Source organism: Thunnus albacares, chromosome 15, assembly GCF_914725855.1.
Source record: "Thunnus albacares chromosome 15, fThuAlb1.1, whole genome shotgun sequence".
Classification (NCBI taxonomy): domain Eukaryota; kingdom Metazoa; phylum Chordata; class Actinopteri; order Scombriformes; family Scombridae; genus Thunnus; species Thunnus albacares.
Genome location: NC_058120.1, coordinates 22841829 through 22861108, shown reverse-complemented (window position 1 = coordinate 22861108; position 19280 = coordinate 22841829). Strand labels below are relative to the sequence as shown.

General features: G+C 36.6%; 2 protein-coding genes across 2 annotated transcripts; both read left to right on the top strand.

The window, feature by feature from the left end:
* Positions 1 to 906: 906 nt before the first annotated feature.
* On the top strand, positions 907 to 11635 carry gmfb (glia maturation factor, beta). The gene is made up of 7 exons (XM_044375168.1): positions 907 to 994; positions 4385 to 4481; positions 5968 to 6017; positions 6292 to 6341; positions 6592 to 6674; positions 6784 to 6857; positions 7898 to 11635. The coding sequence occupies exons 1-7, from the start codon at positions 992 to 994 to the stop codon at positions 7967 to 7969; spliced, it is 429 nt and encodes a 142-aa protein (XP_044231103.1). The 5' UTR covers positions 907 to 991; the 3' UTR covers positions 7970 to 11635.
* A 491-nt stretch (positions 11636 to 12126) lies between these two features.
* On the top strand, positions 12127 to 18882 carry cnih1 (cornichon family AMPA receptor auxiliary protein 1). Its single transcript, XM_044375671.1, has 5 exons — positions 12127 to 12362; positions 14002 to 14070; positions 16834 to 16946; positions 17066 to 17209; positions 17350 to 18882. The coding sequence occupies exons 1-5, from the start codon at positions 12282 to 12284 to the stop codon at positions 17375 to 17377; spliced, it is 435 nt and encodes a 144-aa protein (XP_044231606.1). The 5' UTR covers positions 12127 to 12281; the 3' UTR covers positions 17378 to 18882.
* The last annotated feature ends 398 nt before the right edge of the window (positions 18883 to 19280 follow it).

Sequence of the window (19280 nt, the reverse complement as noted above, 5' to 3'; positions counted from 1 at the left end):
ATTCTTATTTCTTAAAAAAATCAAAAACGTTATTAGTTATTATTATGTTATTGTTATACATTCTTCACAGTCCAATAAAATGTATTGAAATTATGATGGCTGTTACGTTCTCATGTTTTAGGTAACATCAGACAATAATATAGTGTGATTGTGAACGTTTTTTTTTCTCCATAAACACATAAAACATAAAGAATACACTCCCTCTGCTCTCTGAAAGCTTATTATTAGTGATACTGTGAATGATCTGAATATTAATAGTATGTAAGGGTTAAAAGCCTTTTATATTTTTATTTTTGAAATCACATTTTATACTTAATAACATAAAGACATTAAAGATGAAAGAAAAGCATTATTATTTGGCAATTTAAATTATATTTAACTATCATTATAATATCACTTTGTGATACATATTATAACTTTGAGTGTTGTAATATATCCTTTAAGTCTTTCTTAATCATCAATTAATTAACTGATAATAATTAAACACTTTAAAAGTCTATAATTATTCCAGTGGATAACTCCAGGCTCCATGAAACATAATAAAAAGGCAAGTTTTCTTTTGTATTTCTTTGTACCCTGTCTTCTAGTTGTTTATTAACTACTTGGTCTAATAAAATATAATGTATAATACAGAAACAAGCTGACACACTAAATCACTTAAAGATTTACTTTTTTTAAGTGGGTTAGTTTTAAGTTTCCTGAACAGATCTTTTCATTGAACAACTGCTAACTAAATGTTAAACATCACATTTTAACTATGCTTTCTGAAACACTCAATGTATTTCCTTTTATAATAAACCAGTCAGCGTGCAAAAACGATAGTGAGAACAGATTTATGGCCAACTTTTGAAGGGGGGGGGCGCTTGTTTGGGATTGGTCAAACCAGTCACAAGATGATGTGAAGTGAAAAAAAAAAAAAAAAAAACATTGAAAGCGTCTCTTCCAGTCAGAGCAGCAGCTGCAGCTTCAGGGAATTTTTAACTCTACAACAATGGTAAGTTGTCGGAGGGGTTTGTGAGAGAGTGGTCGTCATTTTCGCGTTTGTCTTTTAATCGTGTGCTCTGAACAAAATGTGAAGTTTCTGTTGTTCCTGTTGAGAAAAAGTGAGGTCGCAGATTGGCTAGCGTTAGCCTGCTAGCTTAGCATGAGTTCCACCCTCTGTGCTCCGTCAGTGTCAAGTCAGGAAGTAGAGGAGTCAGCGTGTTCCGGCTCAGGATTTCAAAATAAAACCACTGTGGCCGAAGAAAATGTAAAAATGACAGATGATAGTATTTTATAGTTGCTATGCTGTGGATTAATTTTCATATAACTCTTACCACAAATCTTACCTCCAGATGTTAGCCACAAAAGCTCATAAAATCTGTGCTATAATTAATAATTTATCATCGTATGTTAATCGCAACAGTTATTTTTCTCCATTTTCTGACATTTTATAGTCCAAACAACTAATGGATTAATTGAAAAAAAGAATTGACAGATTAATGTTGACGAATAATTGTTAGTTGCTACCTAAATTCAGCTGATCTCATCAAATACATAAACGTAGTTATTTATATATACACGTTGCATTGAGTCAGTAATAAGCATTGGATAATGTGAGGAAACTGCACTCTGAGCTTTTTTTTTTGTATTGCACTTGTAAACACAGCATTTTGTGTGTTAAAGGCAAGAATTTAGTAAGTCAGAAAGACTCAAAATCTGTTCATTAGCCAAGTAGGCAGCAAACAAAGAATATGTCTTGGCTTTTGCTCCCACAAATGCAGCATAGAAGAAAAAAAAATAGAACAATAGTAATGTAATATTAAAATTAAATGAAAAAATTTAAATCTATTTACAGAATGGAATAATAATAGTTTGGTCATGGGATATAAAACTTGAAATTAAATATTGACTGTTCAAAGGAAATATGAACTGTTTTATGGATAAAGAAATTAAGTGCATAAAATATATGAAGGTGACAAAAGCAAAAATTTGATGTGACATGTACAATAAATAAATTATGTAACAGCAGAGGTGTAATGCCACATACAATGCTAAGTCCAGTTTGATGAAATACATGAAAGCAACTGGTGCAGGGATGAAACGAGGGATGTGAGATATAAAGTTTTATAACAGTACAGTTCAGCTACTTAGTACTGAGTTTTGTAAAACGTTTCAAACATTGAAACCCTGCCGTAAAAACTGAGCCAAACCATCTGTAAACCCCTTAAAATCGCAGGGTGACCGTACTCCTGCACTTCTCTTGATTTTCCCAGATATGTTGTACGCTTTTAATTTGAAGACTACCTTCACAAGCTTCCTGTGCACGTGCAGTTATTCTGTGTAACGTGACGCAGCGGCTCGCGCTGATGTGTTTCAACTCGTTTTTTTTGGGGGAGCTGCCTTCACGCTAGCTCGCTTCTATCGTGATGAACAATGCTTCTCCCTGGGCTTTTGACTGCGTGTCATGACAGCTTTACTCTCTGTAGTGTCAGTCAACTTTTAGAGTGATGTTACAGTCTCGTTTTTACATATGAGACACATTAAATTAGCTTTTTATTTTAAGTTAGCTGACTCTTAATTTCCTGGCTAGCTGTCAGCGGCTGCAGGAATTTGAACCTGTGGCCACCTCCGGGGTTTACTGTCGTCCTTGTTCCTCATATTTCCCCCCTGTGCATCCTGTTTTTTCACTCAGTCTCAACCACAGACACTCCAGTCTCTTCTTAATCTGTAAAGATCTTTTCTCTAAGCTCAGTGAAATCCTGACTCCCACCAGCCATCTGCTCAGGAAGGTGTAATTATAGAATTCAGAGACTCTGCAGAGACTCTTAGAGAGTTTTATGTCTTTGTGGTGGAGTTATGTAATATTGTGTGGACGTGACACAGGTTCAGAACGATAAAATCATGCAGGAACTGGTGTATCACTTTATTTCTGGATAATGGGTCACATTGAATTCCTGCAGGATTCATACAAAGCGCCAAGATATTTAAAGATAGTTTTAGCACTTTTGTACCACATTGCTTCACAGAAAAAGCAATAAAATGCATAAACACCACCCAAAGCTTCAGTCTGTGTCTCAGCAGCTGTCCTCCACACACATAAACCCTCTGCTAAGTTCCTTCAAATCACAGATCCAAGTTAGACATAGCTAATTTTGCAATAGATTAAGTTGAATACATCTTTATTCATTATTCATTCTCCTTTATGACACAGAAAAGCTTCAATTCCTCACATCTGAGAAGCTGCGACCTGCAAATGTTTGACATTTTTGCTTAATAAATGACTAAAATGATGACTGGATTATGAAAATAGTCGCTAAATAGCTAATCGATTAATCAACTAACTGTTGCAGCTCAAAACCGAACATAATTCTTGCTAAATTATAGGAAATATATTCTATTTGTCAATTACTGCAGCACTTTCTTATTGATAAGTCTTTATAATTCAGGGACAATCATTTCATCCAGTAGGGTTTTGTTGGAGGGTCCAAGCTGTTTGCTCTATTGCTGAAGGCTGCACATATTGTGTTCTTTGGACCAATTATTCACACTTTAACAGTTCTTGTCTGTGTTTTCTTGTTCGTTAAGATTTTACTGTGAGAAATGCAGATGTAACAAGGCTGCGTCTTTGCTTTTGTTGTTTTCAGAGTACACATGTGGCAAAACATTTAAGGTCAACAGCAAATCCATCACATCCTGTTAGAACCTTTTCACATCAGGAAAAAGCCAAGTTCATTTTCCTTAATCTACATGATGTTAGATACGTTTAAGGTAGAGATGAATAAATATAAATGTGTTTTGAGGAAGAGAAAAACTTTTTTTTCTTATAGAGGAACACAAATGAGAATCGTTTTTTTCACATCTTTGTTTCATTGTTTCATGCAAACACATTAGAGACGTGTGTGAAGAAGGTGGAAGTGAGAAACTTTGACTCAAACAACAGTCTAAACTTTTTTCAATGCTGCTTCGACATTTATGCATCAGTGTTAACAATCTAATAATGTAATATATAATATAATCAGTCATAGGGGACATTTTACTGCAGAACAAGTAACTGTTTATACTTTACTTATATTTTGTTGTTTACAAAGTAGGACTTAGATGTTATTGTGAATTTTTACATTGTTGTACTGGTACTTAGGTAAAGGATCTGAATATTTCTTCCACCACTGATAATATCTATGAATCAGAAACATTTGTTTAGTCGAGATGAATATGTCCTTTTTAGTTTTAAATCTGAAGATCAAGGCTTTGGTTGGTTAACTCTGTAAGAAAGATCGTTTAAAAATGCAGAATTGTACCGTTTAATAAGTGCTATTAAAAACACATGAATTCATTGTTTGTGAGTTTGAAGTTTAAGTGACCGTGTCGACGTCTCTGCACATTTCCTTCTTTTTTTAATCAGAGTGAATCACTGGTGGTCTGTGATGTGGATGAAGATCTGGTTAAAAAGCTGCGGGAGTTCCGTTTCCGGAAGGAGACCAACAATGCAGCGATCGTTAGTGAGTATTGGAAACACATTTATACCATTTAATTTATGAATGTGTTCTAAATCAAACACCAGTGGGGGAGGGTGATGTGAACAGGTTTTGTGTTACTCTCTGAATCGTTGTTTTTTGCGTTAATCAAAATCCTTGACAAAGAGCAGTTTGTAGAATTGGGTCACCTTCCAAAATGTGTCCTCCTTCAGTAAAGCCTAAGCCATAAGCTACAGATACACTTATGGGTTGCAGTTTACCATTAACTCTCACAGCCAGTAAGATTTGTCACTACCTCCTGCTGTGTTGAATGAAATGGGGGGGCCGAAAATGTTGCCTCTTTAAATCCTGATTCAAATGAATGAACTTAATCCACATTCAGAAACTGCTTTGACCATTTCTTCTAGCTTAAGGTATTTTCAAACCAGATTGTAGTTGACTGAATATAAAATAACTTTTCGATCGAGCTGTCATATGTTTTCAGTTTTGAAATCCATAGTAGACTCAGGTCCTGTTCACGGACTGTCTGCCTCTGTCAGCTGATATTTAAAGGAGCATTTCACCAAACTCGGGTTTTCACTACGCTGATTAGTCTACACCTGTCCTTGCTCCACTCCACTGTTCCACATTTGTGGATAGTTAATTGAATCCAGCTACTTTGCTGGGAAATGATGGCTATGTAAATTGAGCCTAAGCTTTATCCAGATGAGATAAACACTATTCTCTTGATGTCCTGTTTAGCAACATACTTAAAGGAACACTTTGACATTTTGGGAAAGTTTGTTCAGATTAAACAGAGGAGATAAAACATGTTAATTAGTGAGCTTTAGAGGTGCTGGTATGCTAATTTTGTTACCTTTTGAAAAGAGCCAAGCTAGCTGTTTTCCCCCCATTTCCTGTCTTTATGCTAAGCTAAGCTAACCAGCTGTAGCCTGAAGCTTCATATTCGCTGTAGAGTGGTGTCAATCTTCTCATCTAACTTTCAGCAAGAAAGCAATTAAGCGTTGTTCCAAAAATGTTGAACTATTCCTTTAAATGTGCTTGCAATTTTAAGCTTTTTCATGTTTGGTTAGTATTTTTAAAGTATTTCTAGTGTGTTCCTGGCTTAAAAGCCAACAGATGAAGCCAGATTTGTTGTCAGTAAACACTCAGTTAAACCTACCTTGATAATAAGAACTGATATCCATGTTAAAATATTAGATTGGGAAATCAGTATATGCCTGGAGGACAGGCATGTATTTATTTATGGCAAATACAGCAGTTTTCATGGCGTGGACTCCGATTCAAAGGCATACACACCTTTAATATCCATTTGCAATAGAAAATATAAACATTAATTTAAAAAAAAAAAAACCTACTTGTTTGCTTTTTGTGCTTTTCCTGGTATTTTGTTCTTTTTTGTTGAAAACTCTTGACTTCAATTAAACCACTACCAATATTACTACTACCACAACTAAACTCATGCTGTTGGTTTGTAATATTTTTGTGTTTTCTTTTTTTAACCCCTCAGTGAAGATCGACAAAGACAAGCAGCTTGTTATTCTTGAGGAAGAACACGAGGTAAGTTATCTTTTACTGTGTTATTATAACATGATATACTTAATTCTTGAGTTTGTGTTCAACTTCACATTCAAATTTAAAGACTCCAAACTGAATTAAAATTAAATTTACACCACCAGTCTGAAGGAATTGATAGTGAAGTAGTTGAACTTTGTATGTTAAACTTGTTTTGTCAGCTGTTTGATGTTGGTGGATAATTGCTTTTCTAGATAAAGTGTAACCACATCAGGAAAAGAGTCACTTAACTTTTGATGACTCATCTGTCTTGTTTTAGGACATTTCTCCTGATGATCTGAAGGATGAACTGCCTGAGAGACAGCCAAGATATCCTTTGAATGAATGACCTGTCTTATTTTAAGTTATTTAAATTATATTGAATTGCTGTAAGTACAGTAATTGTTTTGGTGTCCTCACTTTCCTGTAACATGGCTTTAATTTGATAAAACTAATGGTGGGTTTTTGCTTGAAGTAGGTACTTTAATCTTACAGGTTATCTACATGTCAGTATATTCTGTTCATTCTTGTAAAATCAGTCCTAATGTGAAATATATGAACTGTCCTTAGCACCAGGAACATTTATTGTCTACAGTTATAAGTACCAACATGATGATGGACGCGTGTCTTATCCGCTCTGCTTCATCTTCTCCAGTCCAGTGGGTAAGAACGTCTCTGGAATTACTTTTTATTTTCAATGTAGAGCATCACTTAAAAACTGTGAATGGTGCATATGGTTCACTGAACTTTTGTAAATGTTGGTGTTTGACAGGTTGCAGACCAGAACAGCAGATGATGTACGCAGGAAGCAAAAACAAACTGGTGCAAACTGTCGAATTGACCAAGGTTAGTGAGCCCAGGGTTCTGACAGACTTAAAAAGTCTTAAAGGTCTCATATTCTACACTTTTCTGGTGCTTTATTTGAAGTCTCGATGTCCATAAGAAGATATTTTTGTGGTTTTAAGCACCAAAAACCATCTGAGTATAGTTTTACATCTCCTCTCTTAAGCTTCTCTCTGGAGCTCTACCAAGAACAGGCTGTTTTGTGTCTACCTAATGCCTCTCTCTTCTGATTGGCTGACAGTTTTCTGAGTTATGTATGTCCAGGCCAACCACAGGTAACAGATCATAGCCTAGCCTGTAGCTAGGTAATACATAGGCTCTGGGTAAAACTCACCGGTAAATTGCGACGGCTACCACTGAGGATAATGTTATCCAACCTTTTGAAGGCTGTGCAATGACAAATTGCTTTGTGACATCCAACAACTGCGCAGCATTTCCTCCACTGTCTGTGTCTCCTCTGCTCTGTTCTGTGTGCATGTGTGTGTGGAGGGGCTAAGCCCCGCCCCCGGTGAAACAGCGCAGAGGAGAGAAACTAGCGTGTAAATGACAGCAAAACACAGTAGAGACTCTCACACTGAAATGAAGTGAAATGAAATGAGTGCACATAACTTAGGTAATTAACATAAATAAACATATTTTGTTTCTTTCAGGATTAATTATTTGAGTCTGTATTTATTGATATTGTGATTGTGAATTCATTATTTAATAGCCCAGAATATGATTAGGGTCTTTTGAACACTGGAAATGATTTATTGGGCTAAGTGTTTCAGGGGAAAAAAGAAATTATTTAACTCAAATCAAACCCAACGCTCAGGAATTTTCAGCCTTGCGTGACTCTCCCCTATGTTAATTTTATCCATAATAAAAGTTAATGTGGGAAGATCATGAAGAGAAGAATCTCCCTAATAAATGAAGAAAGTTGTTTATGGTTAATTTGTCAATTGTTTTAGGAACTGCATCCTAAAACGTCTCCCTTATTGTATTAAAAGAAAATTCTAAATCCTGTTATATTTGCTCTATTTTATGTTTTTTTTTTTTTCCAGGTGTTTGAGATCAGAAACACAGAGGACCTAACAGAGGAATGGCTTAGAGAGAAACTTGGGTTCTTCCGCTAAGGTCATCTTATCCAGACGTCTGGGACGTGAGGAGGATCCAGATCGCACAACGTGTGTTGTGTCGTCTCTTTGGGAGAACACACCACAGTTAATGTTTCCTTTCTCTTTGTACCAGACCTGATTTAAATAGTGTTTGCTAATACTTTCTGTTCTCAGTTTTAGGCTTGTTTGGTGGAGTTTTTGGCATATTACGGTTCAAAGTGTGCCAGAGGGTTCAGACAATCACATACTTTTCTGTGACTGTCAGCATGCTTGGCACTATCTAAACCTCACCCATCTGTCAGCCTAAAACTGAAATACTATTTGACGCAGGTCTGACTTTGTCTCCCGTACAATCTCTCCATGTGCCAGTTACGTGTCTGTAATGAATTAACACTCCCATAGCTCTTGAAGTGGACAGAAATTGATAGTGCTCATCCGCCCTTCCTTAGCAGGTTCATTCAGGAGAATTTAAAGACATTGTAACAACGGTTTCTGGTTCTCTAAGTAGTTTACACTCAGTGTGCTTTTTGCAACTGTAAACCTCTTAAGTTTCACCTTTTTTATTTCTCATAATTTTCCATAAGTTGAGGGAGTCTTACTTTTTAGATAATTTTTGGTTATTTCTGGTGTATCTAGGGTTATGTAAACATACAATATACTTTATAGCAGTTACTTCCTTTTGTTGTGAAAAACAAACATCCTGCCAGAACATCTGAACAATCATAGCTTCAATTTAGAACAATATAGAGTTCTGTTTTAGTTAGTTCCTCCTTCAGTATTAATTTAAGGGCATTTAAATGATAATTTAGGTAACAAACTCTAATCGCTCCAGTCTACAAAGGACAAAAACACTAAGACCATTTGACAAGTGTCACTAAGACTTAAGTATGATGTGTTGTACCTTCTCTTGTGCACATGAACAAGCTGGCAGAAACCTTCTGGTGTTTATCTTGCTGCAGATTTGTCTCTGTTATTCTGTCATCAGATCACATCTTTGCGTCTGTGTTTAGAGAAGAAACAGTGTGATTTTGTGGGTAAAAGTGTATTCAGCCTTTGACCTGCATATTTGTTACAATGATATCACACATTAGATAACAATATTTCCACTGAAACATTCCAGACTGAACAGTTTATACAAGAAACCTCTCTAGTCTCTAGTGACCATGACAGTCTTGAAAACACTGCACACAGGGGCGGCATCACCTGCCCTCTTTTTAATCTACTGGGCTACTCTGTATACGTGGGTTACTGTGTCTTTATGGAGATTGTTAGCTATTATTGTGCATTATAGCTATTACTGTTATTAGTGTTTCTGAATGTTGTGCTTAATTCTGATGTAAAGCCACTTTGATTGCTTTATGGTGGTCGCAGCCTCAAGATGCTCCGTGTTGAGGATGATGGCTGCGACTTCTCCAAATGCCAGTTGTGCTTAATATTTAGACTTTGGTGGGTAAAAAAGACAGCATCTGGACCATTTTCATTTTCCATACAGATCAGGGTTTGACCAATATAGTTTTGTGAAGGCTGATACTGATATTTGTGTATTGAATGTGCCAGCAGCTCATATTTTGTGCCAATATCTAATATTAACAGCGCAGTCTTTAAGTATTTATATGAGTTTCACATTTTTTATTGTGTTGGATTTGAATTATATCATATGGAGCCTGAAATCAAACATTGACTGAGGTTAAAATGCCAAATTATAGCCTTCAGCACTTTTCAAACGCAATGTGCTGGAATAAAGGGTTAAAACAACAAAAAATGTGTCACTATTAAACACTTAAGGACTCAATTTTGTTTTTATTTGGCTGTATTTGTGCCCCAAAACTACATTTTTTCCTGCTGAATTATATTCGTCTGAGGGTGGAAAATCCTCTAAAACAGCACACTAAAACTCCAAACTAATTCTAGTGAGGATTAGCAGCTTTTAACAGCAGGGCGACCAGCCCCAGATATACTAAAAGTACATAAAATGTACTTATAATGTACTAATAAAATTGTATCGCAGGTGCTACTGTCCTGGTTTTATGTGACTGATGAAGGAAAAACCTCCATCGTACCAGTGGTGGCAGTTTTCCGATTCTTAATAAAAGCTTAATATCAGCTCGGTATATTGGTCTGACCCTAATAAAGAATAATAGAAACAAATGAATTCCACGTGTTCGCTCGTCAGTGTCGTCTCTTATTGAGAAACTTTGGAAACGTTTAAGGGCGGTTTGTGGCTCATTTATTGCCTCAAGGCAGGAAATCGCCACATAATGTATGATGTTGTACTGCGACAGTAAGTCTACATACCAATGCCTTGTCTTAAAATTTTTGTCATATTTATGTCTTTAAAAAAAATCATGAGGCCAAAATGAAAACATGACTCAAATAGTTTTTTTGTGAGGAAAAACAGAAGATGATTGAAAAAGCTTTGTTGGGGGACTTTAATGTATTTTTGTTTTAAGACACTATTTCTTTTTTGACTTTCTGATCTGTAATGTCCAAGAGACATCATCTGTCTAAGTACAATGATAGAAACAGTCTGACTCAAATTATGCACAGTCACACCTCTTCATGTGGATCAATTATTGACAGCAAATTAAGACAATAATCTTTCATGCTTTACAGGTCAGGACAGGGTTTAGTTCAACAATCACAATGATATAGCTAATCATTGGTTTTGTCATCTACTGATAACATCAAAGCAAAGCAAAGAAAAAAATTTCAAGCTCCAACGTCGGTGATTCTCATGTTCATAATGGTTTCTGTTCTTACTTGAACTGAGGTTGTACACAATCCTGTATTGGTAAATGTAAAGTTTTATAACCTTAAGAACTGCAAAATCCTTTCAAAAACTGGTAAATTTTTAAAAAATGCACAGTCTGAAATCAAGTGTGTCTGTTGACAAAATTTTTGACAAAAGCAATACAGGCTAACTTTTAAACTTTGTATTTCATTTGAAATATGTGCAATGTACTGATTTCAATGTGAATATAAAAACATGTTTAGCTGTTATCTGTTTCAAAAGGAAATTCTTTAAACCTCTAAAATGTGGAGAGCTACTGTAAATGAAGAGCACGCTTTAATGTGTGTAATGTCTGAACAGTTTGCATAAGCCTGACAGAAGTTTTATAATGACATATTCAAGAATTTGCTGCTCTGTTGCATGCATTCTTCGTAGAATAGAGAATATATCTTAAATTATTAATACACTTGCACCTCAAACATCTGGTCTCAGCTGCGTTGTTACTCTATCTGAAATATTTATGTACCCTGGGTCCTTTTTTTGATTAAAGAAAACCTCTGCTGCTTATGTTTCCATGGAAATGGGATGTAAAGGACAGTACATTGATCATGTGTCAAAAACAATCTCCCCGGTAGTTTTCTTTGGTTTTGAGCCATGCATTTGGTTATGTCCTGTGGATCTGATAGATTTCCCTCTTATGTGGTGAACCTGTTGTATATTTGGCCTCTTGAGTCTTTTTCTTAAACTGCAAATGTGTTGTTTAGCTTTTGGTGTCCTCTGATCAAATGCCTACTATTCTGTTTTCTCTCCTTTTTAATAAAAACACACCTGGAACATGTATCATAACCAGCTGCCTCATGGCATCAGTGAAACTTGAGATATTTGTATTTTTCCCATACTTTATAAAGCGTCTATTTGTCCCTATTGTCCAAATAAAACGTCAGTGATGTTTACCCTTCTGTTTCCCCGAGACTGCTGTTTTCTGTGAATATGCTACTTATATTTTGTCCAGTTGGTCAGATGAAAACAATGGAATAATTTGCAGTTTGATGCACTTAAAAATGAAGACTCAGAGCATTAGTATGGTAAGCAACAAAAAGCAACAGTGACTTCCTGAATAAATAAATAATAGAATTAATATTTTATGGGTAATGTATTAAGTTACCTTATTGGTAGTTTATGCACAGCCTGGTTAGATTTACATTAAAAATGATGGATAATATGTACATGTCTTTGTAGTAGTTGTACAATTACTAAGTTCAGTAGATGTTTTGGTGTTAAAGGACAACAAACAGTATTAAAAATATATTTTTTTACTTCAAAATAATAAAACAAGCAACAGTGTTAATTGTAGCAACTAAAGGAAATGAAGGTTTGAATTTTGGGAGAACAGGACTGATTGAAAGACTCAAAGAAACACTGAAGGACATAAATAACTCCAGAAGATGGCAGTAATGCAACAATAAGGATGCCAGCTAGCTAAACACTTACTGAAGAAGAAGACACACTGACTTACCTCATGCCTCAAATCGGTTGCGGAGCTGCCTGCATCATCCGCCGACCGAGCCAGGAACCGACGAGCAGAACCGGAGAAAAAAAATGGCGTTCACATTCGCGGCCTTTTGTTATATGCTTGCTCTGCTGCTGACGGCGGCGCTTATCTTCTTCGCTATCTGGCACGTAAGTACACATTTAGACAGTTTTAGACGAGGCGGTTGGCCTGCCGGTCCAACGGGGCTAGTAAAACTGGGTGAAAGAGCGAGGAAGCCCGGCGAAGACCGCGGCTAACGCAAGGCCAGCTTTTGTAGCCACATAGCGGGGACGTTTTTTTTTACGTAGCTCGCCGCGGTTCTTGGCAACGTCTGAATGGAACGTATCCAAGCAAGCTCCATAGAAACGGCCGCGCGCCCACTGCTTGGTAAACGTTCTGGAACGCGTTCGTTCTAGAATGAATGGCTCACACCCAGCCGTTGGCTATGAGCTAAAGTTAGCCGTTAAAACACAAACATTGTTGTTTTTTTCTACACGTCATGTTATCATCATACTCTGTTTTCCACTGTTCACCGTCTATTAAACATAGTCTGACAACAGCAAACGCCTCTCATCTTTTCAGACTTGTCAAATAATCAGCGTTTAGTTAGTAGCTAGCCAGCTAGTTAGCAAGCTTAACCGCTAACAACGCTGCTGTCATCCGTTTTCTGGAGCCTTTACCAATTTCCCGACATGTCACATTTCTTCCGTTTTTCCCGATACTGTTGGTTAGGTTGTTAAAAGTTGAAACATCCACAGTGTAGATTGACAACTTAAACGTATCGCGACCACGACACAAAATGTCATATCGTTCACGTTACTCATTGATACTTTTGTCACATTTCTACAGTTAAGATGGGATTAAGTTAAGAACATTAGTTGGTCAAGAATACGAGAAGTCAGAACGAAAGTCTCAGTCAGAAAAGTAAAAATGACCATGAACAGGACCTGAAACATTAAACTGAGAAATGTCTTTGGTGTAACTAAGTAGCAGAGTAATAAAACAGGACTTGTTACATAAAATAAAGCCCAGTGTACTAATGTTAGTTAATGAGTAACCTGTCAGTTGACAGTGGTGCTGAAAAAAACACTGAAACATCCGGAAAATGAATATAAGACAATCTAAATAACTAGTCTATTGTTCAAGTAATTTGTCAACACAATTCCAAGTATTCTGTGATTCTAGGCTAGCTTCTCAAATATGAGGATTTGCAGCTTTTGTCTGTTTTTATGTACTTGTAAATAAAGTATATTTGGGTTTTGGTCAGTAAGTCAGACAACACAAGTATTCACCTCAGGCTTTTTGAACTTGTGTTGGGTGTTTTTTCACTATTTTGCTGACATTTTGCATGCCAATTCAAACATTTATTAATTTACTCAAAAAATATTGTAGTTGTAATTGGTTACCATGGAACATAAAGTGAATAGACAGTAAAATCAAGGCTGTGTCTGTGTTAACATTTTGTGGAAGCACCGATTGTCATCCCTACAATATTGTCGCAATATCGATATTGAGGTATTTTGCTAAAAACTATCATGATATTTGATTTTGTCCATATCCCCCAGCCATAGGCAAATATACATAACAATAACAGGGAGAGTTTGCTCTGCCAGTGCTGGAAAAGTGCTGCAGTACTTTTATAAAATATTGCAGAGACAGACTATAATAAAATAAAAGGAACACTGCGCTTAAAGACATTGTTGCTCTTTTTACACTTTGCTAAAATTACCAGTTTATATTGAATTTCCCTCTGTACTTTGTTACATTGTGATCCTCTTATTCCTGCAGATAATAGCATTTGATGAGCTGAAGACTGATTACAAGAATCCTATAGATCAGTGTAACACTTTAAATCCGGTAAGTGACACCACCGTATCCGACACACCTTCCTTGCCTCTATGACTGCATGCTGATCTGCTCTGTTGAAAGATGTTTTATTTACTTTAGGATAACTTTTATCTGCCTATCTGTCTTTCTCGATCATTTCTCTGCACTGTTATGCTAAATAACCTGGCTGTTATGAATTCAGTGATCTTGTCCGCTGTCAAACTCTAATGCATTTTGTTGTTTTGTTTTTCCTAATCTGCTTTTTTTTTTTTTTTTTTTTTAACACTTTGTTAACGGCAAAAAGACAGTTGAAAAGGTCAAAAAGATTAAAAGAGTCAAAATTGCATTAAAGGTTTGTACCAATCTTTAAAATGCCCGCTCAGTTCAACTCAGTCTGCAGTCTTGTCATTTTGCACGGAGAAGTGTTTGCAAACGTCTTTTCAGTTAACTAATCTCAGAGTTCAGGCTAGAGTTCAGCTCAGGATTAGTCCACATGCCACCTGTGCCTCAAGTTTTTTACTGTAATGTAGTAGTTTTTTGTGTTTTTCCTTTTTAATCTTGATTTTTTTACTTTGGGAGCATTTTTGACTGTTGTAGGTGTCAAGAATATTAGTTGTTTTCTATTCTACAAACCTCAAAGTGCAGCTTTAAGAAATAAGCATTCACTGAAATACTGGATTGTGCTTCTATTGTCATGTTTCTACCTCATCAAACCAATTAAATTGGACTAATTGTGTCTTAAGATGTTTGTAAGCAACTTTTTTTAGACATGCTGTTCATCAGAAGTGGGATAATAATATTCTCTCAGATGAAATATCCAGAGTTATCGACTACTGATAAAGTATAGCTGTTAACTGAAAAGACTTGCAAATGCTCAAAACATGCATGATCTTTATTACGACCTTCCCTTTGTTTGCATATAGTGTTAAAGTTACTTGTACAGTAAATTCACAGTAAACTCCGAAGGTCAGGTGGTAATTTGTCTTGTTGAGTTTGGGACTACAGTAATGTGTCATCAGGCCTACACACTGTCCTGACAAAGCTTTTACGTAACAGTATTCATAGTAATCATATTAAATCATATTAATATCTCACAGTTCACCCGCAAGATGTAATAGGATCTAGCTTTTTTGTTGACAGTTGATACTTTGAGCTGGGGATCATGGCGCAAGGTGATGTCCGATTGGTGTTGGTGGAAATTGATTTAATAGTTTTAAATGAATCTTTTTTAATAATTTATATTGCATATCAATCTCACTTTTCTACAAGGTGGAGGCTGCATTTTTGATTCGGCAATTAGCAGAAATAAGCTACTTTACAGTGTTGGCTCTAACTTCATCACCTGTGGTTCGGAGCAGATGGCTGCAGAATCCCAACACTCTCCAGCTCAGCAATATTTGGGACCACTGATTGGTTAGCGATTTCACTAGTAGGAGGAGTCATTTCTTTTTATTTTTTTTATTTTTTTGGTTAAAAGCACAGATTCCTCCATCTCTAATCACTCCACAGTACAATCTGCAGTTTTGACCACGGCTAGTCTTTTTGCGTGTGGAACGCTAAGCGCAGTTGGCACATATTTTTTTTTTGTGCTGTGAGTTTTATATTTGGCAGAACAGTGCAGGATTTCAACACATTATGGCCCCCCTTTTTTCCTGCACCTTCCTCCTCCCACACACACCCCTTACCTCTCCATCTGTGGGCTGTTGGTCGCCCCTACCCCTCCGCCCTCTCTGCTTTTTTTTTTTTTTTTTTTTTTTTATTTCCTCGAATGCATGGCTTACATGTGGTGCCTCCATCTGCCCCCCTGAACCCCGCACCAGTTCAAACTCTTGTCAACCTGAGGCAGGCTGCTGCATCAACACTGCTAGTGCTCACAGCATGGTCCCTTCTCCAAGTGTGTTGCCCGGTCCGTTTGTCAGGAAGTTGGATGATCTGTAGGTTTGCCCTCACTGCAAAAGAAAATGTTGATGTTGAGATGCACAAACATTCTCCAGAGCAAGCTGTGTTTTCCCTTTTTTTTTTAACTTGTGGTCACACGTAATGATGCATGACATTATAAACAGGTTGGGAAATTAACCTTTTTTATCTACTTTCAGTTGTGTCTGGTAGATTTCTAAAACTCTACCAGTCACTCAGATGATTTACCACAGTTATAAGTTGGTGCTAAAGGCTAAAAGTGATACATGATTTGGCCGCGTCGCTCATTGTCAGACAGAGGACATCTGAGGGTTGTGCGTAAGCCTCAGCGTGCGAGCTTTGTGAAGGTCGGCCAAACGGGGGTCTTTTTGTCCTCAGCGTTTTATGATTCACGATTTGCAGGTGGCAGGTCTTAATTTTCCACCCTGTTTATTGTGTTACACATTGTGCGTGGAAAAAAAGCACTCTTCATGTATTTTTACCTACAGTACGATGGCCACACTGCACAGAAATTTAAGAACATATATTAAAAAAAAAAAAAAAAATGCATAGTTAAAATACGAATCTCACTAGATCTCATGATTTGGACTCTGTGGAGCTGAGTCTTTAAATAGCTCATTTTCTCTTCGTAAAAAAAAAGGGCCTAATTTCCTTTGAGACTTGTCTAACTTTTTTATATTGTAATGTCTCTTGTGTGTTAACTTTTTATTAGCCAACTTAAATGTATTCCATGTGTCTCCACACTTTGGTAACACAGAGTTTTGTGTGGACAGATAAAGAATTTCTCTATACATTAGTTAGTGGATCAGGCTTAAGAAGAGTTAGACTGCTGTATGTGGGGTTTTTGACATGTTTCTCCAATATTTCTCTTCACAGCTGGTGCTCCCAGAGTATCTCATCCATTTCTTCTTCTGTGTGATGTTCTTCTGTGCGGCCGAGTGGCTCACCCTCTGTCTCAACTTACCGCTGCTGGCTTATCATGTCTGGAGGTGGGTATCTGACCTGAAAGAAATCATCCTTTCGTTTGAAAACTGCTGTCAGCGGAACTAAAAGCCATCAGTGTTACCTGATTGACTCGATCCACTACTTTTGATTTACTGTGTTGCAGGTATATGAGCAGACCTGTGATGAGCTGTCCAGGACTCTACGACCCGACAACCATCATGAATGCTGACATCCTGGCGTACTGTCAAAAAGAAGGCTGGTGCAAACTGGCTTTCTACCTTCTGTCATTCTTCTACTATCTCTATGGGTACACATTTATCTTTATTTCTCTGCTTTTAGTGTTTTGGTTCAATATTTAAAACACCGTAGTCCTAGCTGTACTATCTGGGGATGTCCAGTTTGTAATCGTGTGTACTAATATTGTATTTTCTCGTCTATTCTTAACAGGATGATCTATGTTCTGGTGAGCTCTTAAACCGGGCAGTGAAGGAAAAGGACCTGCATGTACAGTAAGACAGCCAGACACTATGATCTTAGTGCTGGACACAGGACCTGCTGGAGACCACCGTTCAGCAACACAAGACGCCATTTCAAGCGGACAAACTCTCGACCCCACACACAAACACACACATACACACACAGCACAGTGTGTCATTTCGGAAACATTTAGCCCGTTTTAAGAGAATATCTCGGCCGCAGTGTGTTCCTCTCATAGCACTATAGTTTCAAAATTTTATGGAAAATACGGACAAACCTGAATGGACAAGCTTTTTTTTTTTTTTTTTTTTTTGCCCCCCTCCTCTTTTTATTTTTCATGGTGTGTTGATATTGATGCTTGGAATTTAAATAAAGTTTTGTTTTTTTTCATCTTGGTTCACAACTTTTGAGTGTTTACAAATTAGGTAGACATTTTCAGGTGTGCACTATCTGTGCGAATCTAAGCTGTTTGCTAAACTGCATATTAGCTTTTTTTTTTTCTGTGAATTAGATTCTGGGCTTTTAACAGCAAATTTATACCTGCCACGTGACTCATTGCCATCACTACAACAAATAGCAATGTGCAAACCAGACTTGTGTTCTTGCTTACAGATATTTATATATATAAATAAATATATATAAGGTCTTCAAATGAACATTTTGGGACATGAACGTACAGAGAGGGCTGAATGGGTAGTTATCACTTAGTGAAGCGTGTTGCACAGGGACAATCATAGTCTGGTTGTCACAGCATCAGTTTTCAAACTATCTGATGTATTGTCTCCATACTTCAGACCTATTTATCATCACACTCAAACCGTGTAACCCTTGTTGTACTGAAACCAATGGCAATATTTGTTTTCTTCAGTGTGAATCCAGAGTAGAAAGCGACGTGTATGTGACCTGTATTTCTGTAGACCCGCTCCCTGCAGCTCTTGTTAAAACTAAAAGGTAGACTCAACAGTACAATAATATATTCAGCATTAGCAAACATCAGTATTTTGTTATTCTCTGCTTTCAATTGAGCTTTGTTAGGAACTTTGCTGATGTGCCATACTGTTGAATGTACCTTTTTTTTTTTTAAATTACTTAACTGTTCAACATGTTTGTCATTGTGCATTTATGTTCATTTCAACACCAAATATTCCAAACAGCGTGAGGAACTCCAGCGTTAATTTATTCAATGTTTTTAATTCTGCTTTTTATGTCTCCGAGATATCAAACACTCCTCGCAGTGTCGGCTTATTTCCCAGAATCAAAATCTGGAAAATGATGGAGGTTTTTTTTTGTTTCTTTAGACTCGAGGCCATTAGACAAATTGTTTTTTCAGAAACACTAGAATATTTATTGCCATTTTCAAATGTGTAAATTTTTTCAGGGAAAGGGATGATTATTTGTCACAGGTGAAATTTTTATGTATTAGATCCCATCATATGTCACATCTAAGAAATGAGAACTTGAGTTTATTTGAAACTGAATAAACGTGTCCCACTCTGTTATGGACTGGATGTCATTTCAACTCAATTCTTTTAAATTGATGGAGTGCATGAACAGGCAAAAAATAAATACGGTTTATCTCATGGATGGACACAAAGGCAAGACTTTCCATACTTTAAAACATAAATATATAATCAGTGACCACTTCTTTTTTTTCTTGGTGTAAATCTTAAGATCAAAGAGCAGCTATATATGAAATAAATTTGTTCTGTTACCAGAACAGAAGGCGTCAAGATGAAAACAGCATTCCTACTGACTTTTTAAAGGCTTCGTCATAATTAGACATGTCAGACTATTTTATACTTTATGATCCAACCAAGAAATCCTGATTAGTTATAACAGCTACTTAATATCAAGGTTTTTTTCAGGATGTGAAACAGTGACGCAGTTAAAACTTATTTAAA

What these genes read in the sequence shown, in the direction of transcription:
- cnih1 (XM_044375671.1), top strand. Translation starts at nt 12,282, where the DNA reads ATGGCGTTCACATTCGCGGCCTTTTGTTATATGCTTGCTCTGCTGCTG. An exon ending in AGTGTAACACTTTAAATCCG is followed by an intron (nt 14,071 to 16,833) that starts GTAAGTGACACC and finishes TTCTCTTCACAG; the next exon opens with CTGGTGCTCCCAGAGTATCT. An exon ending in CTGGCTTATCATGTCTGGAG is followed by an intron (nt 16,947 to 17,065) that starts GTGGGTATCTGA and finishes ACTGTGTTGCAG; the next exon opens with GTATATGAGCAGACCTGTGA.
- gmfb (XM_044375168.1), top strand. An exon ending in TTCTTGAGGAAGAACACGAG is followed by an intron (nt 6,018 to 6,291) that starts GTAAGTTATCTT and finishes GTCTTGTTTTAG; the next exon opens with GACATTTCTCCTGATGATCT. An exon ending in AAACTGTCGAATTGACCAAG is followed by an intron (nt 6,858 to 7,897) that starts GTTAGTGAGCCC and finishes TTTTTTTTCCAG; the next exon opens with GTGTTTGAGATCAGAAACAC.